This window comes from Schistocerca gregaria, chromosome 8 (genome assembly GCF_023897955.1).
Source record: "Schistocerca gregaria isolate iqSchGreg1 chromosome 8, iqSchGreg1.2, whole genome shotgun sequence".
NCBI classification, from domain to species: Eukaryota; Metazoa; Arthropoda; class Insecta; order Orthoptera; family Acrididae; genus Schistocerca; species Schistocerca gregaria.
Window position 1 is genome coordinate 392,376,718 of NC_064927.1, and position 23,112 is coordinate 392,399,829.

Here is a 23,112-nt window from a genome sequence, read left to right on the forward strand (position 1 = left end):
GTTTCTTTGCAGTTACCTTCTTTGTACCTATGGTTTCCTTTCCAATTTCTGTGATTGCTCTTTTTAGAGAATTCCATTCCTCTTCAACTGTACTGCCTTTTGAGCTCATTCATTAATACTTCCGTATCCCACTTAGTTGTGTGCTGATTCTTTCTGACTAATCTCTTTAAGTCCAGTCTACTCTTCATCACTGATACATTGTGACCTGAGTCTATATCTGCTCCTGGGTATGCTTTACAATCCAGTACCTGATTTTGGAATCTCTATCTGACCATGATGTAATCTAACTGAAATCTGCCCATACCACCCAGCCTTTTCCAGGTATATCTCCATCTCTTGCGTTTCTTGAACATAGTATTCACTATTACTAGTTGAAATTTATTACAGAAGTGTTTTTTGAACAGAGTATTCACTATTACTAGTTGAAATTTATTACAGAAGTCAATTAGTCTCCCTCCTCTCTCATTCCTTGACCCAAGCCCATATTCTCCTCTAACCTTATCTTCTACTCCTTTCCTTACAACTGCATTCCAGTCCCCCATGACTATTAGATTCAACTCCCTTTACATACTGTATTACCCTATAAATACCCCGATACACTTTCTCTCTTTCTTCATCTTCATCTTACGACATCAGCATATGTAGCTGAACTATCATTGTCGGTGTTGGTTTGCTGTGAATTCTGATAAGAACAACCCTATCACTGAACACATTCTCTTCCCTACCTTCCTATTCATAACCAATGCTACGCCCGTTATATTATTTTCGGCTGCTATTGATGTTACCCTATTCTTATCCGACAAGAAATCGTTGTCTTCTCTCCATTTCACTTCACTGCCCTACTGTATCTAGATTGAGCCTTTGCATTTCCCTTTTCAGATTTTCTAGCTTCCCTACCATGTTCAAACTTCTGACATTCCACATCCTCATTCATATAACTTTATCCTTTCATTGGCTATTCAATCTTTTACTTGTGGTCACCACCCCTTTGGCAGTCCCCTCCCAGAGATCCAAACGAAGGACTATTCCAGATTCTCTTGTCAAAGGAGAGGTCATCATGTCACTTTTTCAATTACAGGTCACATGTCCTGTGGATACACATTATGTGTCTTTAATGCAGTGGTTTCCATTGCCTTCTGCAGCCTCATGCTGTTGATCATTGCTGATTCTTCCACATTTATGGGCAGTTTCCCACTCCCAAGGATGTGAGGATGCCCTGAACCTCTGTCTGCTTCTCCGCCCTCTTTGACAAGGCCATTGGCAGAATGAGGGTGACTTCTAATGCCAGACGTCTTCGTGACTAAATAAGTACCCTTACTGGCATCTTAAAATTTGGGCTTAGTGGAACTGAAGAACAAATAATTTTATCAGAGAATGTTTCAGTCCATGGACATATAGGTTGCACTTCCACCGAACAATTCTGTTAGGCTCTGCCTTCAGTGTATGGCATGAAAGCATACAGAAAGTCTTCTTGGTGCTGGTTCACACACCTAATAGTTTCTGTGTAAGACCTCATCTGAACCCTAACTTGACTTGGCTCATCCGAACTCAACTGATGTCATGCTGACACATGCAAGCAGCTTGAGATGCAGGTATGAGATGCAGGAATAGAACTTCACTCCACAAAGATAGTAGCATTTGAAATTCATTGCCCAGGAATTACAACCAATTAAGAAAATGCTTATCTTCCCAGGATTTGAAGGTAATATCTTCTGATCCATAGTCAGGCACATGATTTACATAGCAAGGCTGCTGTGAGCTGTACACATCACATTATAACAGGACAAATTCTCCATGTCCTGTACTTGCATGTGAGCTTTTAAGTTAACTTAATTCATGTAACTAAGCATTTAGCTCATGTTCTGCAAGAGTGCTGGTACCTATGCCACTGAGTGACCTGAAGACAGCATCATCATCAAGTATCAAGATCATCAACATCCATATGCTGGTGTCAAAACAGTTTATTAGCCATTTAGATGCCTAAGAAACTCACTATGGTGGCAGTTTTTTTCTTTTTTTATCTTTTTGAAATTAAATATTGAAATTTTGGAATTTAATTACCACCATATTATTTTAGCTAGGCTTCTCTATCAGGATTGTCTGTTGGCAAGTAAGATTTTTGGACGTGATTTATGCCTAAAAACTATTGAACTTAATTTTGCTAAAAGTGAAATTTTTGATGCAGGTTCTATTTTGAAAGCAAACCAATCATATTCAAGTGATTGGTGCTGTTAATGTGCAATCATTCACCAACAGACATCCCCATACAAAGTAAAGCCACATTTACTTTTCAAATTCATGGAAAAAAGCTGAGGAAAATAGATATGATTATTCTTAATCGCAAACACAATGAAATTAAATAATAATAATTATTATTATCATGCAAATGAGCACAAATAACAGAATCTCTACTGAACTGCGACCTTACCAGACAATGGCTAACTATTTGTAGTATCGTTCCCTGAACCGATCGCGGTCCTCTGGTTTGGAGCCGAGTGGAAGGCTTAAACCAGAGGCTCAGACGATTCTGCGGAGAGCTGGGGTGCAAATTTCTCGACCTCCGCTATCGGGTGGAGAAATGTAGGGTCCCCCTGAATAGGTCAGGTGTGCACTACACGCTGGAAGCGGCTACGAGGGTAGCGGAGTACATGTGGAGTGCACATGGGGTTTTTTTAGGTTAGAGAATTCCCTCCCTAGGCCCGACAAGACGCCTCCTGAGATGCGGCAAGGCAGGAGTAGGCAAAATGCAACAGGGAATAACAATATTAATGTGCTAATAGTAAACTGCAGGAGCGTCTATAGAAAGGTCCCAGAACTGCTCTCATTAATAAACAGTCACAACCCCCATATAGTACTAGGGACAGAAAGTTGGCTGAAACCACATGTAAACAGTAATGAAATTCTAAACTCTGATTGGAATGCATACTGCAGAGACAGGCTGGACAGTGAAGGGGGAGGCATGTTTATAGCGATAAGAAGTGCAATAGTATCGAAGGAAATTGACGGAGATTCAAATTGTGAAATGATTTGGGTGAAGGTCACGGTTAAAGCAGGCTCAGACATGGTAATTGGATGTCTCTATAGGCCCACAGGTTCACCAACTGTTGTGGCTCAGCACCTGAAGAATAATTTGGAAAATATTTCGAGTAGATTTCCCCACCATGTTATAGTTCTGGGTGGAGATTTTAATTTGCCGGATATAGACTGGGAGACTCAAACGTTCATAACGGGTGGCAGGGACAAAGAATCCAGTGAAATATTTTTAAGTGCTTTATCTGAACACTACCTTGAGCAGTTAAACAGAGAACTGACTCGTGGCGATAACATATTAGACCTTCTGGTGACAAACAGACCCGAACTATTTGAATCAGTTAATGCAGAACAGGGAATCAGTGATCATAAAGCGGTTACTGCATCGATTATTTCAGCCGTAAATAGAAATATTAAAAAAGGTTGGAAGGTTTTTCTGTTTCACAAAAGTGACAAAAAGCAGATTACAGAGTACCTGACGGCTCAACACAAAAGTTTTGTCTCAAGTACAGATAGTGTTGAGGATCAGTGGACAAAGTTCAAAACCATCGTACAATATGCGTTAGATGAGTATGTGCCAAGCAAGATCGTAAGAGTGGGAAAGAGCCACTGTGGTACAACAACCGAGTTAGAAAACTGCTGCGGAAGCAAAGGGAACTTCACAGCAAACATAAACATAGCCAAAGCCTTGCAGACAAACAAAAATCACGCGAAGCGAAATGTAGTGTGAGGAGGGCTATGCGAGAGGCTTTCAATGAATTCGAAAGTAAAGTTCTGTGTACTGACTTGGCAGAAAATCCTAAGAAATTTTGGTCCTATGTCAAAGCGGTAGGTGGATCAAAACAAAATGTCCAGACACTCTGTGACCAAAATGCTACTGAAACAGAGGATGACAGACTAAAGGCCGAAATACTAAATGTCTTCTTCCAAAGCTGTTTCACAGAGGAAGACTGCACTGTGCTTCCTTCTCTAGATTGTCGCACAGTTGACAAAATGGTAGATATCGAAATAGACGACAGAGGGATAGAGAAACAATTAAAATCGCTCAAAAGAGGAAAGGCCTTTCCTCTGGTCCTGATGGGATACCAGTTCGATTTTACACAGAGTACGCGAAGGAACTTGCCCCCTTCTTGCAGCGGTGTACCGTAGGTCTCTAGAAGAGCGAAGCGTTCCAAAGGATTGGAAAAGGGCACAGGTCTACCCGTTTTCAAGAAGGGACGTCGAACAGATATGCAGAACTGTAGACCTATATCTCTAACGTCGATCAGTTGTAGAATTTTGGAACACGTATTATGTTCGAGTATAATGTATTTTCTGGAGACTAGAAATCTACTCTGTAGGAATCAGCATGGGTTTCGAAAAAGACGGTCGTGTGAAACCCAGCTCACGCTATTCGTCCATGAGACTCAGAGGGCTTTAGACACGGGTTCACAGGTAGATGCCGTGTTTCTTGACTTCCGCAAGGCATTTGACACAGTTCCCCACAGTCGTTTAATGAACAAGGTAAGAGCATACGGACTATCAGATCAATTGTGTGATTGGATTGAGGAGTTCCTAGATAACAGAACGCAGCATGTCATTCTCAATGGAGAGAAGTCTTCCGAAGTAAGAGTGATTTCAGGTGTGCCGCAGGGGAGTGTCATAGGACCGTTGCTATTCACAATATACATAAATGACCTGGTGGATGACATCGGAAGTTCACTGAGGCTTTTTGCAGATGATGCTGTGGTGTATCGAGAGGTTGCAACAATGGAAAATTGTACTGAAATGCAGGAGGATCTGCAGCGAATTGACGCATGGTGCACAGATTGGCAATTGAATCTCAATGTAGACAAGTGTAATGTGATGCGAATACATAGAAAGATAGGTGCCTTATCATTTAGCTACAAAATAGCAGGTCAGCAACTGGAAGCAGTTAATTCCATAAATTATCTGGGAGTACGCATTAGGAGTGATTTAAAATGGAATGATCATATAAAGTTGATCGTCGGTAAAGCAGATGCCAGACTGAGATTCATTGGAAGAATCCTAAGGAAATGCAATCCGACAACAAAGGAAGTAGGTTACAGTACGCTTGTTCGCCCACTGCTTGAATACTGCTCAGCAGTGTGGGATCCGCACCAGATAGGGTTGATAGAAGAGATAGAGAAGATCCAACGGAGAGCAGCGTGCTTCGTTACAGGATCATTTAGTAATCGCGAAAGCGTTATGGAGATGATAGATAAACTCCAGTGGAAGACTCTGCAGGAGAGACACTCAGTAGCTCGGTACGGGCTTTTGTTAAAGTTTCGAGAACATACCTTCACCGAAGAGTCAAGCAGTATATTGCTCCCTCCTACGTATATCTCACGAAGAGACCATGAGGATAAAATCAGAGAGATTAGAACCCACACAGAAGCATACCGACAATCCTTCTTTCCATCTACAATACTAGACTGGAATAGAAGGGAGAACCGATAGAGGTACTCAGGGTACCCTCCGCCACACACCATCAGGTGGCTTGCGGAGTATGGATGTAGATGTAGATGTAGATGTAGATGGCTGATCGAGAAGAGAGAGAACAAAAAGTTGCTGGTCCAGTTCATTTAAACTTACATAGATACTGTAAATTACAGAGAGATTTTATTGTAATTGCAGTGTCTATTAAGCAGTGATAAAATCGTCTCAGCTCTACTGCGTGAAAGCACAGTCACGAAATCTGCTAACACTTGGGGAACATTACATCACGTACAGGGCCACATTTAGTCTGTGCAAAAATCAGTTTCAGCTAAACAGTGATGTACATAATCACAATCCAAGACACAAAAATAATTTTCATGTAGACTTTCCTCCTTGTCTATGGTTCAGAATGTAGTTATGTTGTTTGGTACAAGGGCATTCATTAAGCTTCCATCCCACACAAAGCAACAAACTGAAAATCCCAACTGGTTCAATAGAAAATTATAAGTGTAATTCATTAGTTGCTCTTCCTATAAATTATTTGAGTATCTGACTTCAAAAGATTAAAATGTTCTGTTAGTTACTTGGCAAGTTGCAGTATTATCTGTGAAGCTGCATGATGAGTAGTAATGTACTGTAGCAAGGACATTGTATTTGCAGATGTAGGTAACTCTTTTCTGTAAAAAATACTAATGTAATTAAGTAAATAGTAGAAACTTTCTGGCAGATTAAAAACTGAATGCTGGATTGGGATTTGAGCATGCAACCTTCATCTTTCATGAGCAAGTGTTCTGCCAGCTGAGCTACCTGAGTGCTACTCACAACCCATGCTCACAGCTTTACTTCTGCCATTACCTCATCATGAAAATTCATTTCGGAAACAATTACCCAGGCTGTGGCTAAGCCACGTCTCCATAATATGCTTTCTTCCAGGAGTGTTAGTTCCGCAAATCTTGAAGAACAACTTCTGTGAGGTCTGGAAGGTAGGCAATGAGATATTGGCAGAATAAAGCTGTGAAGATGGTTCATGAGTTGTTCTTTGGTAGTTCAGTCAATACAACATTTGCCCATAAAAGGCAAAGATCCTGGGTTTGAGTCTTGGTCCGGCACACAGTTTTAATCTGCCAGGAAGTTTCATATCAGAGCACATCCCACTGCTGAGTGATAATTCATTCTGAAAATAAATAGTAAGCTACCAATAGGGAATAAACAGAAGTTATGTAATACAACTGAGGGCAGCAGCTTTTTTAGAGTAGCAGCTTTCTTTGTAATTTATTTTATTACATTTAGCTGGCATAAGCATTTAACAATATAGTGATAGTTTATTGTTATTACAATATATGGATTTAGTTTCTACAGTTTCCTTATATCTTGTTCCACATCCCTGAAGGCTCTCCTTCTTGATTGGCTCTAGGGAACACAATTAACTAATTAATTAATGGGATGTCCTCACTGATCTCTACTTCTGATAACTGTAAATAATTTTTATTTGTCTGGAATTGTATGACATAAGTCTTTGTAAGATTAAGGGTTAAGTGTTTTATGTGAACCATTTGTAAGCCCTTTACAATGTCTTCTGTAAATGAAAGGGTCTCTGGAAGAGCTAACACATAAGACTATGTTTTATATTATTGCATGTCATATATTTCATTAAATTCAATGACAGGTACATAAATAGAATAAGACAATTCAAATTATATAGTAGGCAGCATAATCTAATGGTACATGTCAAACTACTTGTTACCATAATGTGGTGCATCTGAAAAAATAAGAGGTACAGAGATCAGACTAACCCTTACTAAAATGAGAGCCATCATTTACTTCTGCCGACTCCTTCAAATCATTTATGTATGGCAAGAACATGAGTGGATGAAGTACTGAACTATGTTTCCTCACTCTGACTTTAGTTTCATCCCTGTGGTGTCATCATTATCATACATTTTCACTGTAAACTCATTTACACATGCCTATAGCATTTAGGTGTAAAATAGCCACTTCCTTCTTTTCTTTAAAAAAAAAAACTGGCCTTTTTTGTTTAAAAAGTAACTAATTGGTAAAGATTTCAGTGTTAAATCTTTATTTTGTGATTTTATTGGCAAATTTTCAGTCTAGACTGTCCATAAGCTGTTCATTTTGTGCAAATTGTTTAGTCCCTGTGCACCATTTGTTCAAAATAGTTGGCTTGGCCTGCACATTTTTCTGTTCCTTTAACAATACTACAAATAATGTAACTAAATGTTTTTTAGCCACTTATGGTTTAATCCATAGTTTGATAATCTGGTCTATTAAATATTTTCACATTTATTGCATGCACTGTATGAAGCTTTTGTAAAGTTTGCCACTCTACTTGTTACTAACATTTGTTGCCTCACTTGCACATTAAGTCTGGCTCTAGGTTAACTGATCAGAACATGGAGAACTGTTACACATATACTTTTACTGGTATTATTGACTCCAGCATAAAGTTTTTCCAGTAATCTGAAACTTGCTTGTTACCCTATCTCACACCCTTAATTTCTCAGGTTTTCAAATCTCATCCAGCACAGGCACCAACAATCATTTTTTCTTCCTCATCCCATCCAGTAAGTCTCCCATCTGAGCAACTTTTTCCCACTTCTCCCTATTTCTTAAACTTCACCAGTCATTAATCTTCATCACTCCTCCTTTCCCTTCAATCATTTTGTCAGAAGAAGGAGCCACTGTCCCCAAAAGCTTGTGCATTTCTATATCTGTTATATGTGTTTTCTCCTGCTGCACTTTGGGGAACCGATTTTTATAATCTATCCATATTATATTTTCAAACTCTGTACCTCTTGTACTACAAACTTGTTATGGACCAGTTAGTGTTACAATTATGATTTTTGTGCTAGTGAATGCTACATTTGCAGTTCCATATTTATTACTCCCAATTTCGATGGTTTTTACGTGCTTTTCTCCTTCACATTCACCTTCCAGTTTCTTGATTCTGCCAATAACTATTTTATTCTTTTACTTGAAACTGTAGACAACATCTTGTAGTGATTTAATAATTCCAACACGCTTGCTTTGAGCTACACACACATTTCACATTTATGGTTACACCTTGTGGTTTTTTCCAGTTCTTTAGCCCCTCCCAGACATACAGAACACATACAAAACTGCAAGGCACTGTTGTTACTTTTATTTTTAATCATATCTGAATATATCTGGGAACTCAAATTTTTCAAGTGTTTACATGTTGTAACATTTTCATTTGATTATTCTGTTAATGTTCTGATTATGTATGTGTTTACAGACTCAATGTATAGTTACCCACTACCAAAAGATGATTCTCAGAAAGTTTCTTGTCATGGCGATAACATTGACCATGGAAGTCAGATAGTGAGTCAGCAACAAAATGACACTAAAAGCAAGTATTAGAACTATTATTTGAGACATGTCTGATATGCCTTCATGTGACTGCTTATCACTAAGTGTGACTTTATTTTTATTTTGTCTGCTTCTCATTTGTTTAATTGCAGTAGAACATGTTTTATCATTTTAATTTTCCATGGCTGACTGATACTATCAGTTTCATGTGTTTCCTAACAACCATTTTACATTAACTTGTTTCATATATTTACTAATTCTCATTATGGTCATATTTGGCTCTGTATTCTAGTTCCAGTGTTTTTCTTTTGCCAGAAATTGAAAGTTATGAAACTGACTATGACAGAATTAAACAAACTCTAAACTGTATCAAAATGCTGTACCATAGTTCTGGCGGTAATAGTTTAAGTAAGGTATGGTTAATGAAAATAGCAATATATTTACTGTGATTCTTTGAAATAGTAATGAATGCTTCCTAATACATTTATTTATTGTGCAGATGATAAAGAAAGCCCCAAATGCAAAATCAAGAAAGAGTTCAAACAGAAATAAAAGACCAAATGATCCTTCAGAGGATAAGCAGCCTCACTTAAAAAGTGCATCTGAAGGACTGATTGCAGAAGAATTGGACACCCATAAAGAAGGAAGACTATATCAAGAGACTAATGATAAAAAGACACCTGTAGCATTAAGCAAGTCTGAACAAATTGGCAGTGAGTCAAAAATGTTCAATAATGCAGAATGCAATACTGATGCCCCATTAGAAGTAACTCGTATCCAAAAAAGAAAGGACAGCGAAAGCCTATATCACGATCTGCAACCAAATCTAGAAAAAGAAAGCACAAGTGATGCCATGAATGACATTCAGGCAGAAACACAGAAAAGTGGTCATGCAACTGAAAAGAATTACTTAATGACAAAGCCAGAAGTGGAACCTATGGACACAACTGACACATACAAAGAAGAAAGGCAAGTCCATAAAAATAAAAATAGAAAAACTTCTAAAACTTTCATGATGAGATCTGAAAATAGTTCTGAGCCTATTACAGAACTGACAAAAATTCCAAATTTAGCTCAGTCTGAAGCTTCATCAGAAAGACTTGAGCTTCATGGGCCAAAAAATAATAAATATTCAAACAATCTTTCACAACTCTATGCAGAGAAAAGAATTACATCTGATACACTTACCAGTTTATTAGCGGACATACACAACAATGTGCATGAGGATTCTAAACCTAATGTTTCAATAGAAGAAAGACGCAGGAAATCTCAATCAATGAGATATGAAAAGGTTGAGAGATATATATCGTCTTTGGTGTCAGAAGAAAATACTCCTGAACGAGAAACAGATGACATTCTCCTTAACAAGCAGAATTCGCCAGAAGAGGCATATGATAGAGGTGAAGAAGAATCAAGCAATTTTTTAGAAAACAATGTTTTTGATAATCCACATGATTTTGTATGTGGCCCAGATTATCCTAGAAATCTTGAAGAACAGTATTTAAGTAAAAAAAGTAGAAAGCAGAAAATGACAAAATCTCACAATGCTCATTCCGTTGGTTCTGCTGACACATTGCAAACTGCCACACCAAAGAAAAAGAATAAACATAAAAAGAACGAGAAAAAAAGAAACATTGCAGGACATTGCACTTTACCTGTGAAGCAAAAAGGCAAGATAAATGAAGATGTTTTATCAGTCACAACAAAACCTAAAAAGAAAAAAGTTAATAAATTGAAAATCACAGATTCAAGAAATACCATTGGTTTTAAACCAGAATCTGGGGGAGACAGAGACAGATTTAGTCCTAATGAGTCTTTCTCAACAACACAAGTACCATACCAGTTATGGCCAACAGATAATGTAGTTGAGCTGTACCATAATGCAGCAGCTAAGCCTGGAACAACCAAATCAAATGTGGGTGGCCATCAGAAACCAGAAAGAGATATTAAAATAGCTCTCCCAAAGAAACCTGCTAAGATGATGAATCAAAAACTGGCAAATCTTACTCAAAAAGTGAGGAAATTAAATGAATACGTCATTAATGAGGACAAATTGCAAGAGGAGATGGAAAACATAGAACTTCTGGGTAGCATCAAAAGTGACAGGACTCATACACAAAATGGTACCGAAGAAAATCAGGTAAATGCACCCACAGATAATAGTCTTTCCTTGCACGACTTCTCAGAATCTCCTGGAGAAATGATGACTGTTGAGGTCATAAAACAGAAGATTCCAGCTTCAAAGCCATTTAAAAAAGTTCTGAAGAGCTCCAAAAATTATGAGATTCAAAGACGAAAAACAAGAACAACACCAAATGTACAACATCAAGATGCCAGTCCTGTGCCTCCAAAAGATATGAGTCTTATCACTAGCAAGAAGAAAAATTTTCAGTTGCCGACATTATCATCACAGTCAAAACATATCTGTTCAGGTTCATTACAGAAATTTGACTTTCATACAATACCTTTTGTTGTTGGAACATCAATAACACCAAGCCATAATCTGGGCCTAAACATACAGCAGACGCTCTCAATTATGAAACTTCACCGTCCATCATCAGGACAGTCACCAATGGAATTAGCAAATGTATTCCTGCGTGAAAAGCAGCATACCTTAGCAGGTGATCATCTTCGTCCAGTTTTATCATTGCATTCAAAACTCACTGCCTGTTCAGAGTGGCAGTCCTGTTGCCCTGCTTTAATGAGATGTTCTGACACATCAGATGAACCAACTAAAGAGAAGGCCCAAGCAGACTGTCAAGATTCACTTCCTCCTAATGAGAAGTGCCTAGAAACAGGAAAACAGCCAGAAAACCCATGGTCATTGGATGAAAACTCTAATAAATCTCATGCACATTGTACTTGTTATCCTTCACCTCCTTGTACAGACTTTCAGTCTCTTCTCTCTGCTTATCTTGAAGGAGGAAGTAAGTGCAGTATTTCAGAAAAGGCAAGGGTACCTTACAGTGGACTGAAATTACACAATTTTAGATTAAGAAATCATCCAAATTTTCCAAAGATTCCTCGGATGAATAGTGTCTTAAATAACATTGGTCAGTTGTGCAACGGCAGAGAAGATGTGGATGCTATACCAACAAAGGAAAACTGTACTGTTCATGCTGCTGAAACACTGGCGAGCAGCAAACAAGAGAGAACAGATCATGCCTATTTGAGACATCTCACAGACCAGAACAAGAGCCTTAAGGATGTCTTACTTAATCTTCATTCTGATTTTGTGCGCCTTAATAAGTAAGTAAAAGTCAATAATTTATTCAGCTACCAGTATTCATTAGTCAATTGTATGTGTTATTTTATTTTGTGTTAAGTCAAACACTGAAAGTTTCCTGCCTCTCTATTACTATTTATATTTACTATCCTTTTCTTAAGCATTGCTTCATTACACAAATGCGAGGAAAAGTTGTGTGTGTGTGTGTGTGTGTGTGTGTGTGTGTGTGTGTGTGTGTGTGTGTGCGCGCATGCGTGCGTGTGTGCACACGCATGAGCGCATGCAAGTGTGTGCATGTGTGCACACATGCATGAAATCATGCAGGGATGTAAAATAAGGAGGGGGTTGTGACTGCTACCCTGATATCTGCTGAGACTTTGCACAGCTCCAGTCATTTCCCAGGTCATAAAGATTCCAGTCTTAATGAAGATACCATATTCTGAAAGAGAGATAACACAACAGAAACTGTGCAAAGGCTTTAAAACAACCTTAAAACACTACTAACTGATATATCAAATGAACTTGAATCTTTGTTTACAATTCTGAAAGAAATTTACACTTGACATATTTGAAGAAAAAATTATACTATAGTTAAAGTCTGCCAAAAACTGTGTGGATCTTTTGCTTCATGACAGTAGTTTAAGACCTACAGCTCTAATCATTGGCTGTCAACTGTCAGTTCACAGTAAGTGTAGAAAGTAATTGTGAGCCACGTATATGTGTTGTTAGATAATGGGATCATGAAAGTCTTTCATTCAGTTGATTACATAAACTAGTTTTCCAAGAACACTTTGCTGCTGCCATGATGAAACAACCATCGAATCATTATAAATACTATTATTTCTGAATAGGCTTCCGTATCACCAACAAAATCCAGATAATATTAGAGTTAATCTGAATTGTTTTTGTTGGTTGCAAATACAAACAATTTTGGTTTATTTTTGGCAAGTCATTACTAAATAAATGTGTAATGCATTCACAGGTGCATATAGAAAGAGTACATAGTAAATTCCTAAGGTTATTCAAACAAACCCAGAGTAAATAAAGTGTAATCATCATGAAGATCAGTAAGTGTTTAGATCACAAAAAAACAACATAATGTAACCTATAACTTGCAGCTGCTTATTTGCAGATGATCTTGCTGTCCTGATAACATCAGAAACAATAGAGATTTTGAGATAAACTAATGATTGTCAAAAACTGTATGAACTGGTAAAGATGTTGATTGTGTGATGCTAACCCCCCTTTGTATCAGTCAAAGAATGGGACCTATGTTTTGCATAGAATCATAACATGCTAATGGAACAAGCTGTAAATGCTGTTAATTCCCTTAAGGCCACAGTTGATTCTAAAATATGTTGGAATAATCGTATTGAAAAAGTGGTGAGAAAAATTAGTAAGGGTATATTTTGCTCTGAGGAAACTACACCTCTGTGCCAATATTCCTGTTCTCAGAACTGCTTATTATGCCTTGATACACAGTTACATAACTCATGGTACCATTTTGTGGAGTCGTCAGAGAGCAGAAACCAATGTTTTTAAATTAGAAAAAGTCAGTAAGAATAATATACAACATGGCACCTAGAAACTCTGCTCTGCCATCCTTTTTTCATTTGGCAGTGTGTGTTGCCAAGTAGAACTATAACAACTACCAAAATTATGACTTATGTCACAAGCACAATTCCAGGGACAAGCATGACCTAATAAAATTTGGAGATGCAACAAAAAGTAGTATGGGAAACATGCAAGCTTGTTGCACAGTTGGAACAGTGATGCACAAATGCTGTATAGATCACTTAACAAAATGTTATTTGCTGGTGCTCCATCATCAGACATTTGTGAAACAGAGGATACACAATCATTTAGTAAAAGCAACAGCGCTGCCAGGACACATCACAAAAATATCCATAGATTACAAGTAAAGGACACATACCAGATATATCAAGTTTTACAGATGAACTGAAGTTATATAATACATATGTAACTGACAGAGACAGATTGATGGTTGTACAGTGATAACAGCAGCATGAAACAAAATTCTACTCGTAGGCAGTGATGGTATATGCTTAGTGGCACTACACATTGCTAAATGACTAACAATTACTTATGTGGAACATTTTTTTAAAGAACTGCACAAAGTCAAATAGACAGAAAAATCTAGCTGACATTGCAAAACATACACATAATTAAATTTGTGGCTTATAACACCAACACTACAGACAAAAATGTTAAAATAATTTTACATAGGTAAAACAGAAAATCATTTTTGGGACTGTACAGATGTTTACAGTGTCCTTGTTCCATGATGACAAAAATTGTAACTGATGGTTCGTATAACAACGTGAATAATTAAATATGGGACTACTGTTTTCTATGGAATATTTCCTGAATGGTTGACATATGCTGAAGTTAAGCCACTGTTTAAGAAGGGAGATAAAGAAATAGTGTCACATTTCTGTCCAATTTCACTTTTTGCCGGCAGTCTCAAAAAATTTTAGAAAAGGTAATGTACAATTGGCTTTATAATCATCTTATTGCAAATAACATGCTGTCAAAGTCATAGTTCAGATTTATAAAGGGTTCTGATATTGAGAAGGCTATCTACACTTACAATGAAAATGTACTTCATTCATTAGACCAAAAATTGCAGGCAACTTGTATATTTTGTGATCCGGCAAAGGCATTTGACTGTGTAAATCACAATGTCCATTTAAGTAAATTAGAATATTATGAAGTATCAGGAAATGTTGCAAAATGGTTCAAATCTTTTATCTCTGGCAGGAAACAAAGGGTGCTATTGGGAAAGAGACATGTATGAAGCTATCAGGCATAATCCAACTGGAAACTAATTACATGTGGGGTCCCACAAGGTTCCATCTTAGGGACCTTACTTTTTCTTGTATGTATCAATGACATTTCATCAGTAACATTACCAGATGCCAAGTTTGTTTTGTTTGCCAATGACACAAACATTGCAATAAACAGCAAATCAAGTGTAGTCTTAGAAAGATCGGCTAATAAAATATTTGTGGACAATAGTCACTGGTTCCTAGCCAATTCTTTGTCACTAAACTTTGAAAAAACACACTACATGCAGTTCAGAACTTGTAAAGAGTGTCCCACAAGTATATGCCTAACATATGATGACAAGCAGATAGAAGAAGTGGACAATGTTACATTCTTGAGATTACAGCTTGATGATAAATTCAACTGGCAGGAGCACACCACAGAACTGCTGAAGTGTCTAAACAAATCTCTTTTTGCAATGCGAATTCCATCAGACATAAGGGATATAAAAATGAAAAAGTTGGCATACTATGCTTACTTTCCCTTCATAATGTCATATGGGATTTTTTGGGGGTAATTCATCAAGCCAAGCTAAAGTTTTTCAGGCACAAAAACATGCAATAAGAGTTATATGTGGTGTGAACTCAAGAACATCCTGGCCTATTAAGGGAACTACGGATTCTAACTACTGCTTCCCAATATATTTATTCCTTCATGAAATTTTTCATTAGAAATATATCACTTTTTCAAACCAACAGTTCTGTTCATGGAGTCAATATTGGAAATAAGAATAATCTTCACAAGGATTTAAAGTCACTTACTCTTGTACAAAAAGGTGTATATTATTCAGGAACACACATTTTCAGTAATTTGCCAGCATCCATAAAAAGCTTAACAACCAATGAAATTCATTTTAAGAGAAGCCTCAAGGATTTGTTGGTGGCCAACTCCTTCTTCTCCATTGGTGGATTTCTCAGTATAACCAAGACACACACAGAGTGTACATAAAGTCCAGGAACCTTTCAACTATTTATTGCACATGAACCAAACGTTGTACAGATATATATGTCATTTTGAATAAAAACGCTGAAAGTTTTTTTTCATGTGTACCATCACAGCGTAGTTTGGTAATTTGCCGATAGCCAGCACTTGTCACAAACTTGCCGAGTTCAGGTGCAGAACAAGCTTTCTGTGCGTTGGAGTTTGACAAAACAAGTGTGCTACAGCTGTTCAATGAATGTTTAAAACCGAGTGTGGTAAGAAGCCACCAACAAGGAAAGCCATTTACCACTGGCACAACAAATTCGTTACAACAGGTTGCTTGTGCCTGGCAAAGAGGAGGGGACATCCCAGTGTGAGTGAAGTGAATGTGGAGTGTGTAAGAGAGACATTCATATGGAGTCCAAAGAAATCAGTGCACTGTGCGTCCCATGAACTTGAAATGGCTCCAATGACAGTGCGGAAAGTCCTGCGACAGAAGCTGTCTATGAAACCATTCAAGTCAGAGCTAGTGCAGAAGCTCGATGATGATGACAATGACAAGTGTTTTGAGTTTTGTTCACAGTTGCAACAATCGAATGAGGATGTGACTGGCATTGTTGATCACTCAATTTTTAGTGATGAAGCCACTTTTCACACTAATGAGAAAGTGAACAGACATAATTGTAGGATCTGGGGTGCAAAGCATCCACCCGAATGCACTGAATTTGAGCATGATTCCACAAAGGTAAATGTATTTTTTTTTTGCCTTGTCACGCTGAAAACTATATGGGCCATTCTTCTTCACCGAGAGCACTGTCACTGGGTATTCCTACTTGGGCATGTTGCAGCAATGGCTGATGCCTCAAATGCAATCGGACTCTCTATTCATCTTTCAGCAGGATGGGGCTCCACCCCATTTTCATCGTGAAGTTCATGGGTACCTGAACACAGAGCTGCCGCATCGATCGATCGGCCATGATACAGAAGGGGACAGCTATTTCATGAAATGGTCTTCCCAATCACCAGATCTCACTGCACTGCATGTGACTTTTTTCTGTGGGGATACATTAAAAATCTGCTGTATGTATCACCTCTACCATATGATGTAGCATAGCTCTGGAAGAGAATGTGACTGCCACAGTCAACAATGCTGTTCTGGAACGGATATGGCAAGAATTCGTTTACCATATTGACGTCTGCTGGGTCACTCATCAAGTGTTTGTAAAAAAAACTTTTCTGAGTTTCTCTTCAAAATACAATGTTTATGACATCTGTACAATGTTTACTTCTTGTGCAATAAATAATTCAAAGTGTCTCCGGCCTTTATGTGTGTGTGTGCTGTGATACATTTTTGAATAGGTCTTTAGGAGAGGAAATGAATTACCGAATAAAAAATACAGGGTGCAATTTATAAAAGTCATACCTCTGTTCATATCTTTGTAAAAAAAAAAAAAAACAAAGCTGCAATGAAGTCATTCATGCTGATTGATGTCCCCCTGGCAGCTAAAGAACATTTGCTTGAAACATTTTGTAATTTGCATCGGGAGAAACAGTTATTTAGGTCGGTCAGGATAAGTGGGACACCCTGTATATAAAGTACAATCTAACTTCTGCATCATTTCAGTGCAGTAATGTGTTCATTGTAAATAAGTATTGTAGTAGTTCTATTTTACATTTATTACTTTATAAATAAAAATAACTTTTTTTTTAGTTGTAAATATTTGTCATGTATTATTGTTTTTCTGACATGTTCTACATCCAGGACCTCCTCACTATGGATCAATTGGAATGAAAGTAAATCTAATCTAATCTAATCTTAAGAGTACCATTGTGAATATGGGCAACCATCAGCTGAATAATGGAATGACAACTATGAAAATTTGTTCTGGCAGACTCACACCTGAATTTCCCACTTATCATTAATGGTAAATGGGAAATCTGTGTTCAAGTCCTGGTCCACCACAGTTTTAATTGTCATCATTCCATTATATAGCTGATGGCTGTCCATTTTTGCAACTGCAAACACGTTTCATGTACATGTAGTGGCTGTAGTTGCTGCAATGTCTTTTCCTTTTGACATGTATGCATGTCTGCAGGAACATTGCATCATACTTCTGAACAACACAGGCACTGCATTATCATAATGCAACAAACATACAATCTGGAACAGTTTTATTTTACATAAGTAAAATAATCAGTCTTGCTTTTCAAAAAAATGTACAGAAATATAAAGCATAACCATTTACATAGGACATTATAAAAAGATGTGGCATGAAAAATGAAGGTACAGTTTAATATTTACAACTCACATTCTGGTGCCATAATATACATATTGTGGAAAGATCACTAAAATGAAGCTGCACTTCAGACAACCCGAAGATCATGACATCTTGATATATGCAAAATTTGTCCATTTTATAAATACATAAAATAAGAAGAAAGCAAGGTGGCAAAATAGGGACTGTGGTCTGTCAAATATTATGTAGCCAATATATTACTAAAAGTATCAAAAGCCAGTGGTGAGTGAAGGGCAACTGTTTGTTCAGTATTGCAAATGTATCCTTCTGGAAGAGATAGAGATCTACATGCACCAATTACATGACCCATTATACAAAGCATAAAAATGTTTTGTGTACAATCAGTAAAACTCTTTAATGTCACACCTCAGCATAGAAGGAACCTACCAATACAGTAATTCAACAGGAAGGTAAAAGAATTTCTGTTAGAACCAAATGTCTGTGACTGATGTGAAAAAAATGGCGTGTCTGAAATATGTGCATTCTTGTACTTGTAGAGTATTTTGCATAAGTGATCTGTAGCATTATGTATTTTTCATTCAGAGATTAAAAATTTTCTGTATAAATTTTTACATCTATATTGTACTTTATATCTGAAATAACACAGTTTGCATCTGAGGTCCGTACAATAATAAAAAATTCATTCAGTCACCTTCATTAAAACAGTCTGATTTAGATGTGATAATGGAAAGTCCTCATGGAATATAATTTAAGCAGTAAAGGTAACAACTCACCAAATAGTTCTGGCAAATTTTTCAGAGCTATGGAATCCACACACACATTACTACTACTACGTGGTCAGGCCCAGTGCACTCACAGTTCTACAAGTTTCCTCCTCCACTGTATTCTGTCCATTGCTGCTATCTGCCATTCATCCACATCTATTGACACTTGGTTTAAATCTTCATGGAGGCCATCCCTCCAATACTTCTTGGATTTCCTTGGGGTCTCCTTCCTGTAGGTGTGAAATCCAGGTGCTTTCAAGGCCATCTGTGATCCTTCATCCATGCCACATGGCCGGCCCACTGCATTCGTTCGGCTTTGACAGTTCCTGCTATGTTGGGCTGCTGGTATAGTTCCTCAAGCTCTTGGTTGCATCTGATCCTCCATTCCCCTGTATCTGCATCCAGAACAGGCCTGAAGATCTTCCGAAGCACTTTTCTCTCAAAAACAAGGAGCTTATGGAAGTCCTGTTTCCAGATACTCCATGTCTCACAGCCATATAGAACAACAGGCTAGATCAGGGTTTTGTATGGGCGAATCATGAACTGTATGGAGAGATATCTGATCTGAAGCAGTTGTGCTATGCTGTGGTAAGATTGGTTTTCTGCTTGTGTTCTGGCATTGATCTCTGCTTCACATGATGAGTTCTCAATGAAAAGTGCCCCTAGGTATTTGAATTCATACACTCTCTTACAGGACTGGTCTCCAACCTGCAGTGATTGTAGATGACCAGCAGTCTGACAATGACCACGCATCTTAACGAGGTACTCTGTCTTGGCTTCGCTTATGTTTAGCCCAAACTTGCTGGCACCTTCTTTAGTACTTTGGTCATTTGCTCCAACTCCTCTTCAGACCTAGAGAGTAAACAGATGTCATCTGCACAGGCAAATATGCCAGTCTCTTTCCTTTGATTTCAATCCCTTCATTCTCTTGGAAGGTCCCACGTATTATCTTCTCGAGGGCAAAGTTGAACAAGATGGAGGACAACCCATCTCCTTGCATGAGCCCTGTCACAATTTCAAATTCCTCAGTTATGTGATTTCCCAGCTTCACCTTTGCATGTGTTTCATTCAGACAGATCTTTATCAGATTGATGAGTTTCTCTGCCATGCCAAACTCCCTTAAACAGCTGAGCAGACTATTGCGATGTATGCAATCATAGGCCTTCTTAAAATCAACAAATAAAATGTGCAGATCTTTACCATATTCACCCAGTTTCTCAGTCAGCTGCCGGAGACTGAAGATGTGATCTAGTGTTGACCATCGTGGCCAGAAACCTCCCTGGTACTACACAATCACCGATTGTGCCACTGGCTCAATTGTATGTATGAGGCAGTTGGACAGTATCTTATAGTATACGTTAAGCAGGGCAATTCTTTGATCGCTGTCACATAAAGTTTGTCATCCTTCTTATGTATTGGACAAATCAGAGCTGTTTTCCATTCTGCTGGTAATTCTTCTTTGGTCCATATTACCTGTATCAGTCAGTGTATTCTTTCAGCAAGCTTCTCTCCTCCTTCCAGGATCATTTCAGCCTGTATTCAATCTTCATCTGGAATCTTATTCTGCTTAAGGTGTCTGATTCTGGCTTTTATCTCATCCAGAGTAGGTGGTGGACACACTGCATCGGCTGTAATTGGGTACTGGAAATCAAACTGCAGTTAGGGTTCATCACAATTTAGCAGCTGTCGAAAGTACTTTTTCCATTTCTCAGCTATTTTGCTATCATTAGTCAGGATCTTATCATGGGAATCTTTGACAAATTTCTCCTTGGCCTGGTGACCTTTGCAGAGGTACTTCACCTTCAGAAACATTTCCCTAGTCTTTTGTCCTCTGAAGTCTGTTTCTGCTTCAGTGATGAAATCCCTTATGTATTTCCTCTTTGCTCTTCTCAGAGTTGCTTGTGTAGTCTTTCGGACCTCCTCAGATTGTGCTTTGCCCTGTGCCAGATTTTTCCCCTTTAGCCACTTGCTCCTGGCTTCCTTCCTCCTTTCCAGAGCATCTGCACATTCCTTTCCAAACCAGATCTTCTTGCCCACTGTGTTTCCCATGAGTGTTTCCTTTGTTGTATCCCTGACTGAGCTCTATGTGTTTCCTTACATTAGTTCAAGGTCCTCATTCGCGTCCAATTCACTGAGTGCTTCAAAGCGGTTACTAAGTTGCACCTGGTATTTGGTCTTCGTTGCTTCATCTTTTAGTTTCTCCACATGGTACATTTCCACTCTTTTTAACTCAGGCCCCCTTCTTCCTTTACACTGTATGTTTAAAAAGCCTCTGACCAGGAAATGATCACTCCCACCTTTGGCACCCCATGCTGTCTAACACCCATCTCTTGGCTCTGAGATCAATGGCAACATGGTCTATTTGATTTATAGTTCTGGTGACACCCAGGTTCCTTAATGTATATTTTTCCGCTGAAAGTTTGCTGGAGATGAACAACCCTAATGATGTAGCGAAGCCGATGAACCTAACTCCATTATCATTGCTTAGGTTGTGTAGACTGTGCCTTCCTGTTGTGTCTTGGAATATTTGTTCTTTCCCGGCCTTGGCATTCATATCACCAAGGAGGATCCTCAGGTGTCCATTTGGTATAGTGTCCATCACTGCCTCTAGTTGTGCATAGAACTCTTCTTTCACTTCACTTTTGCTCTCCTCCATGAGAGCATGACAGTTCACAATAGTCACCTTAATATGCTTTACATCCAGTGTTACAACATATGTTTTTGGGTTGACAGAAACGAACAATGAAACATTAGTGGCCAAAGTCTTACTGACGCAGAAACCAGTGCCTAACAGATGACCTCGTTCACAGGCTCCATACAGAATCTTACAGTTTTCAACATTAATGCTGCCAGCATCCTCCCACCGGATTTCTTGCAGTGCAACTAGGTCTAGTCTGTACCTCTGAATTTCTTTGGCAACACTGATTGCAGCTCCTGTCTTGCACAGAGTCCTTACATTCCACATTCCAAATTGTATACTGCTTCTTTGCCATTGACCTCGTCTATTTTTGTCAGTAATGTTCCGAGACTTACTTGTAGTCTTGAAAGCATTTTTAATTTTTTATGAAGAGAGGGTACTGGCCTCTCACCCAACCTGTGGTGTTATCCTCACAGCTTTCAGGATTGCTGGCTTTTCTTAAGGGGTGGGCTCCCCTCAAGAGTTGTGTTAGAAGTAGTAATAAGAAAATTGGAAAGACACACTCAGGTCTCGAAACCTAATACCGTTGGGGTCGAAAAAGCAAGAGTTGGCCAAAGGAGGCTGACAGGGAAGGAGAAAGAAGGAGCCTGACATAAGTAAGTGGAAGCAATGTCAGATTCAGCTCAGGTCCCTGCGGATACCACCCTCGTGCTTCTAGCTGAAGTCCCCTGGGGACTTCACACATACACACATACATACACATATTCTTGCACACAAATAAACACCTGGATGACTTCGTTGTCCAGGTGTTGGCACTGTAATTTGTCTGGGTTGAGGGGTGGTATTATGTGCAGTGAGTAAGGGGAGGAGGTGGGGAATGGGAAGGTTGGCTGGGGAAGGGTGTGTGATAGCCAAGACGGAGAGATGAGCTCACCTGGCTGCAGATAGGGGGAGCTGTGTGTGACACACAGTGATGTGAGGAAGTGGACTGGGAGGAGGAGATAGAAAAGAGGAAGAGAGAGATTGTGGGGAGGAGGGTACAGAAGAAGTGAAATTTGGTGCTGGAGCAGGGATGGAGATGGATGAGGGGCAGGGGCTACCAGAGACTGAGACCAGAAGGATTATGTGATTGAAGGATATGTTGCAAGGACAACTCCACCTACATAATTCTAGGAATCTGATGGTGGAAGGAGGGATCTAGATGGCAAGGGTTGTGAAACAGCCACTGAAATTGAATAGGTTGTGGTTAGCAGCATTTTCTGGTAAGGTTGCTTAAATCCATTCTTGGCCACAGTTTGGCAGCGAGCATTCATTTGGGTGGACAGATGGTTGGTGGTCACAGCTAAATGAAATGTCATGCTGAAATTACAACAGAGCTGGTATACTGGTCTCGGACAAAAACATGGAAACACCATAAGAAATGCATGCTCGAACATAAATGCAGATATTAATCGAGCCTGTAGGTTGCACTGTTGCATTTGGCCACTAATGGCACACATGCAATCTCCTCAATATATTTCAAGTGTTAGTCATAGTCAGAACAGTGTTCTTGTGCTGTTGTGAGTTCATTATGTTATGTCAGAGCTAAGTGAATTCGATCATGGGTAAATTGTTCGTGCTCGGGTATGGGGAGTGCATCCT

The 23,112-nt window shown here is 38.7% G+C and overlaps 1 protein-coding gene across 5 annotated transcripts in view; it reads left to right on the plus strand.

The window, feature by feature from the left end:
• The window catches only part of LOC126284018 (uncharacterized), a 205,100-nt gene that overhangs the window by 121,459 nt on the left and 60,529 nt on the right, over positions 1-23,112 (plus strand). Inside the window, exons 2-4 of one of the 5 annotated variants that reach the window (XM_049982563.1) lie at positions 8,744-8,861; positions 9,110-9,230; positions 9,317-12,066. In XM_049982563.1, the coding sequence (XP_049838520.1) occupies positions 8,744-8,861; positions 9,110-9,230; positions 9,317-12,066 (2,989 nt within the window). Of the gene's footprint in view, positions 1-8,742; positions 8,862-9,109; positions 9,231-9,316; positions 12,067-23,112 lie in introns of those variants that run through there. The other 4 variants (XM_049982564.1, XM_049982565.1, XM_049982567.1 and 1 more) reach the window with 4 other exon arrangements.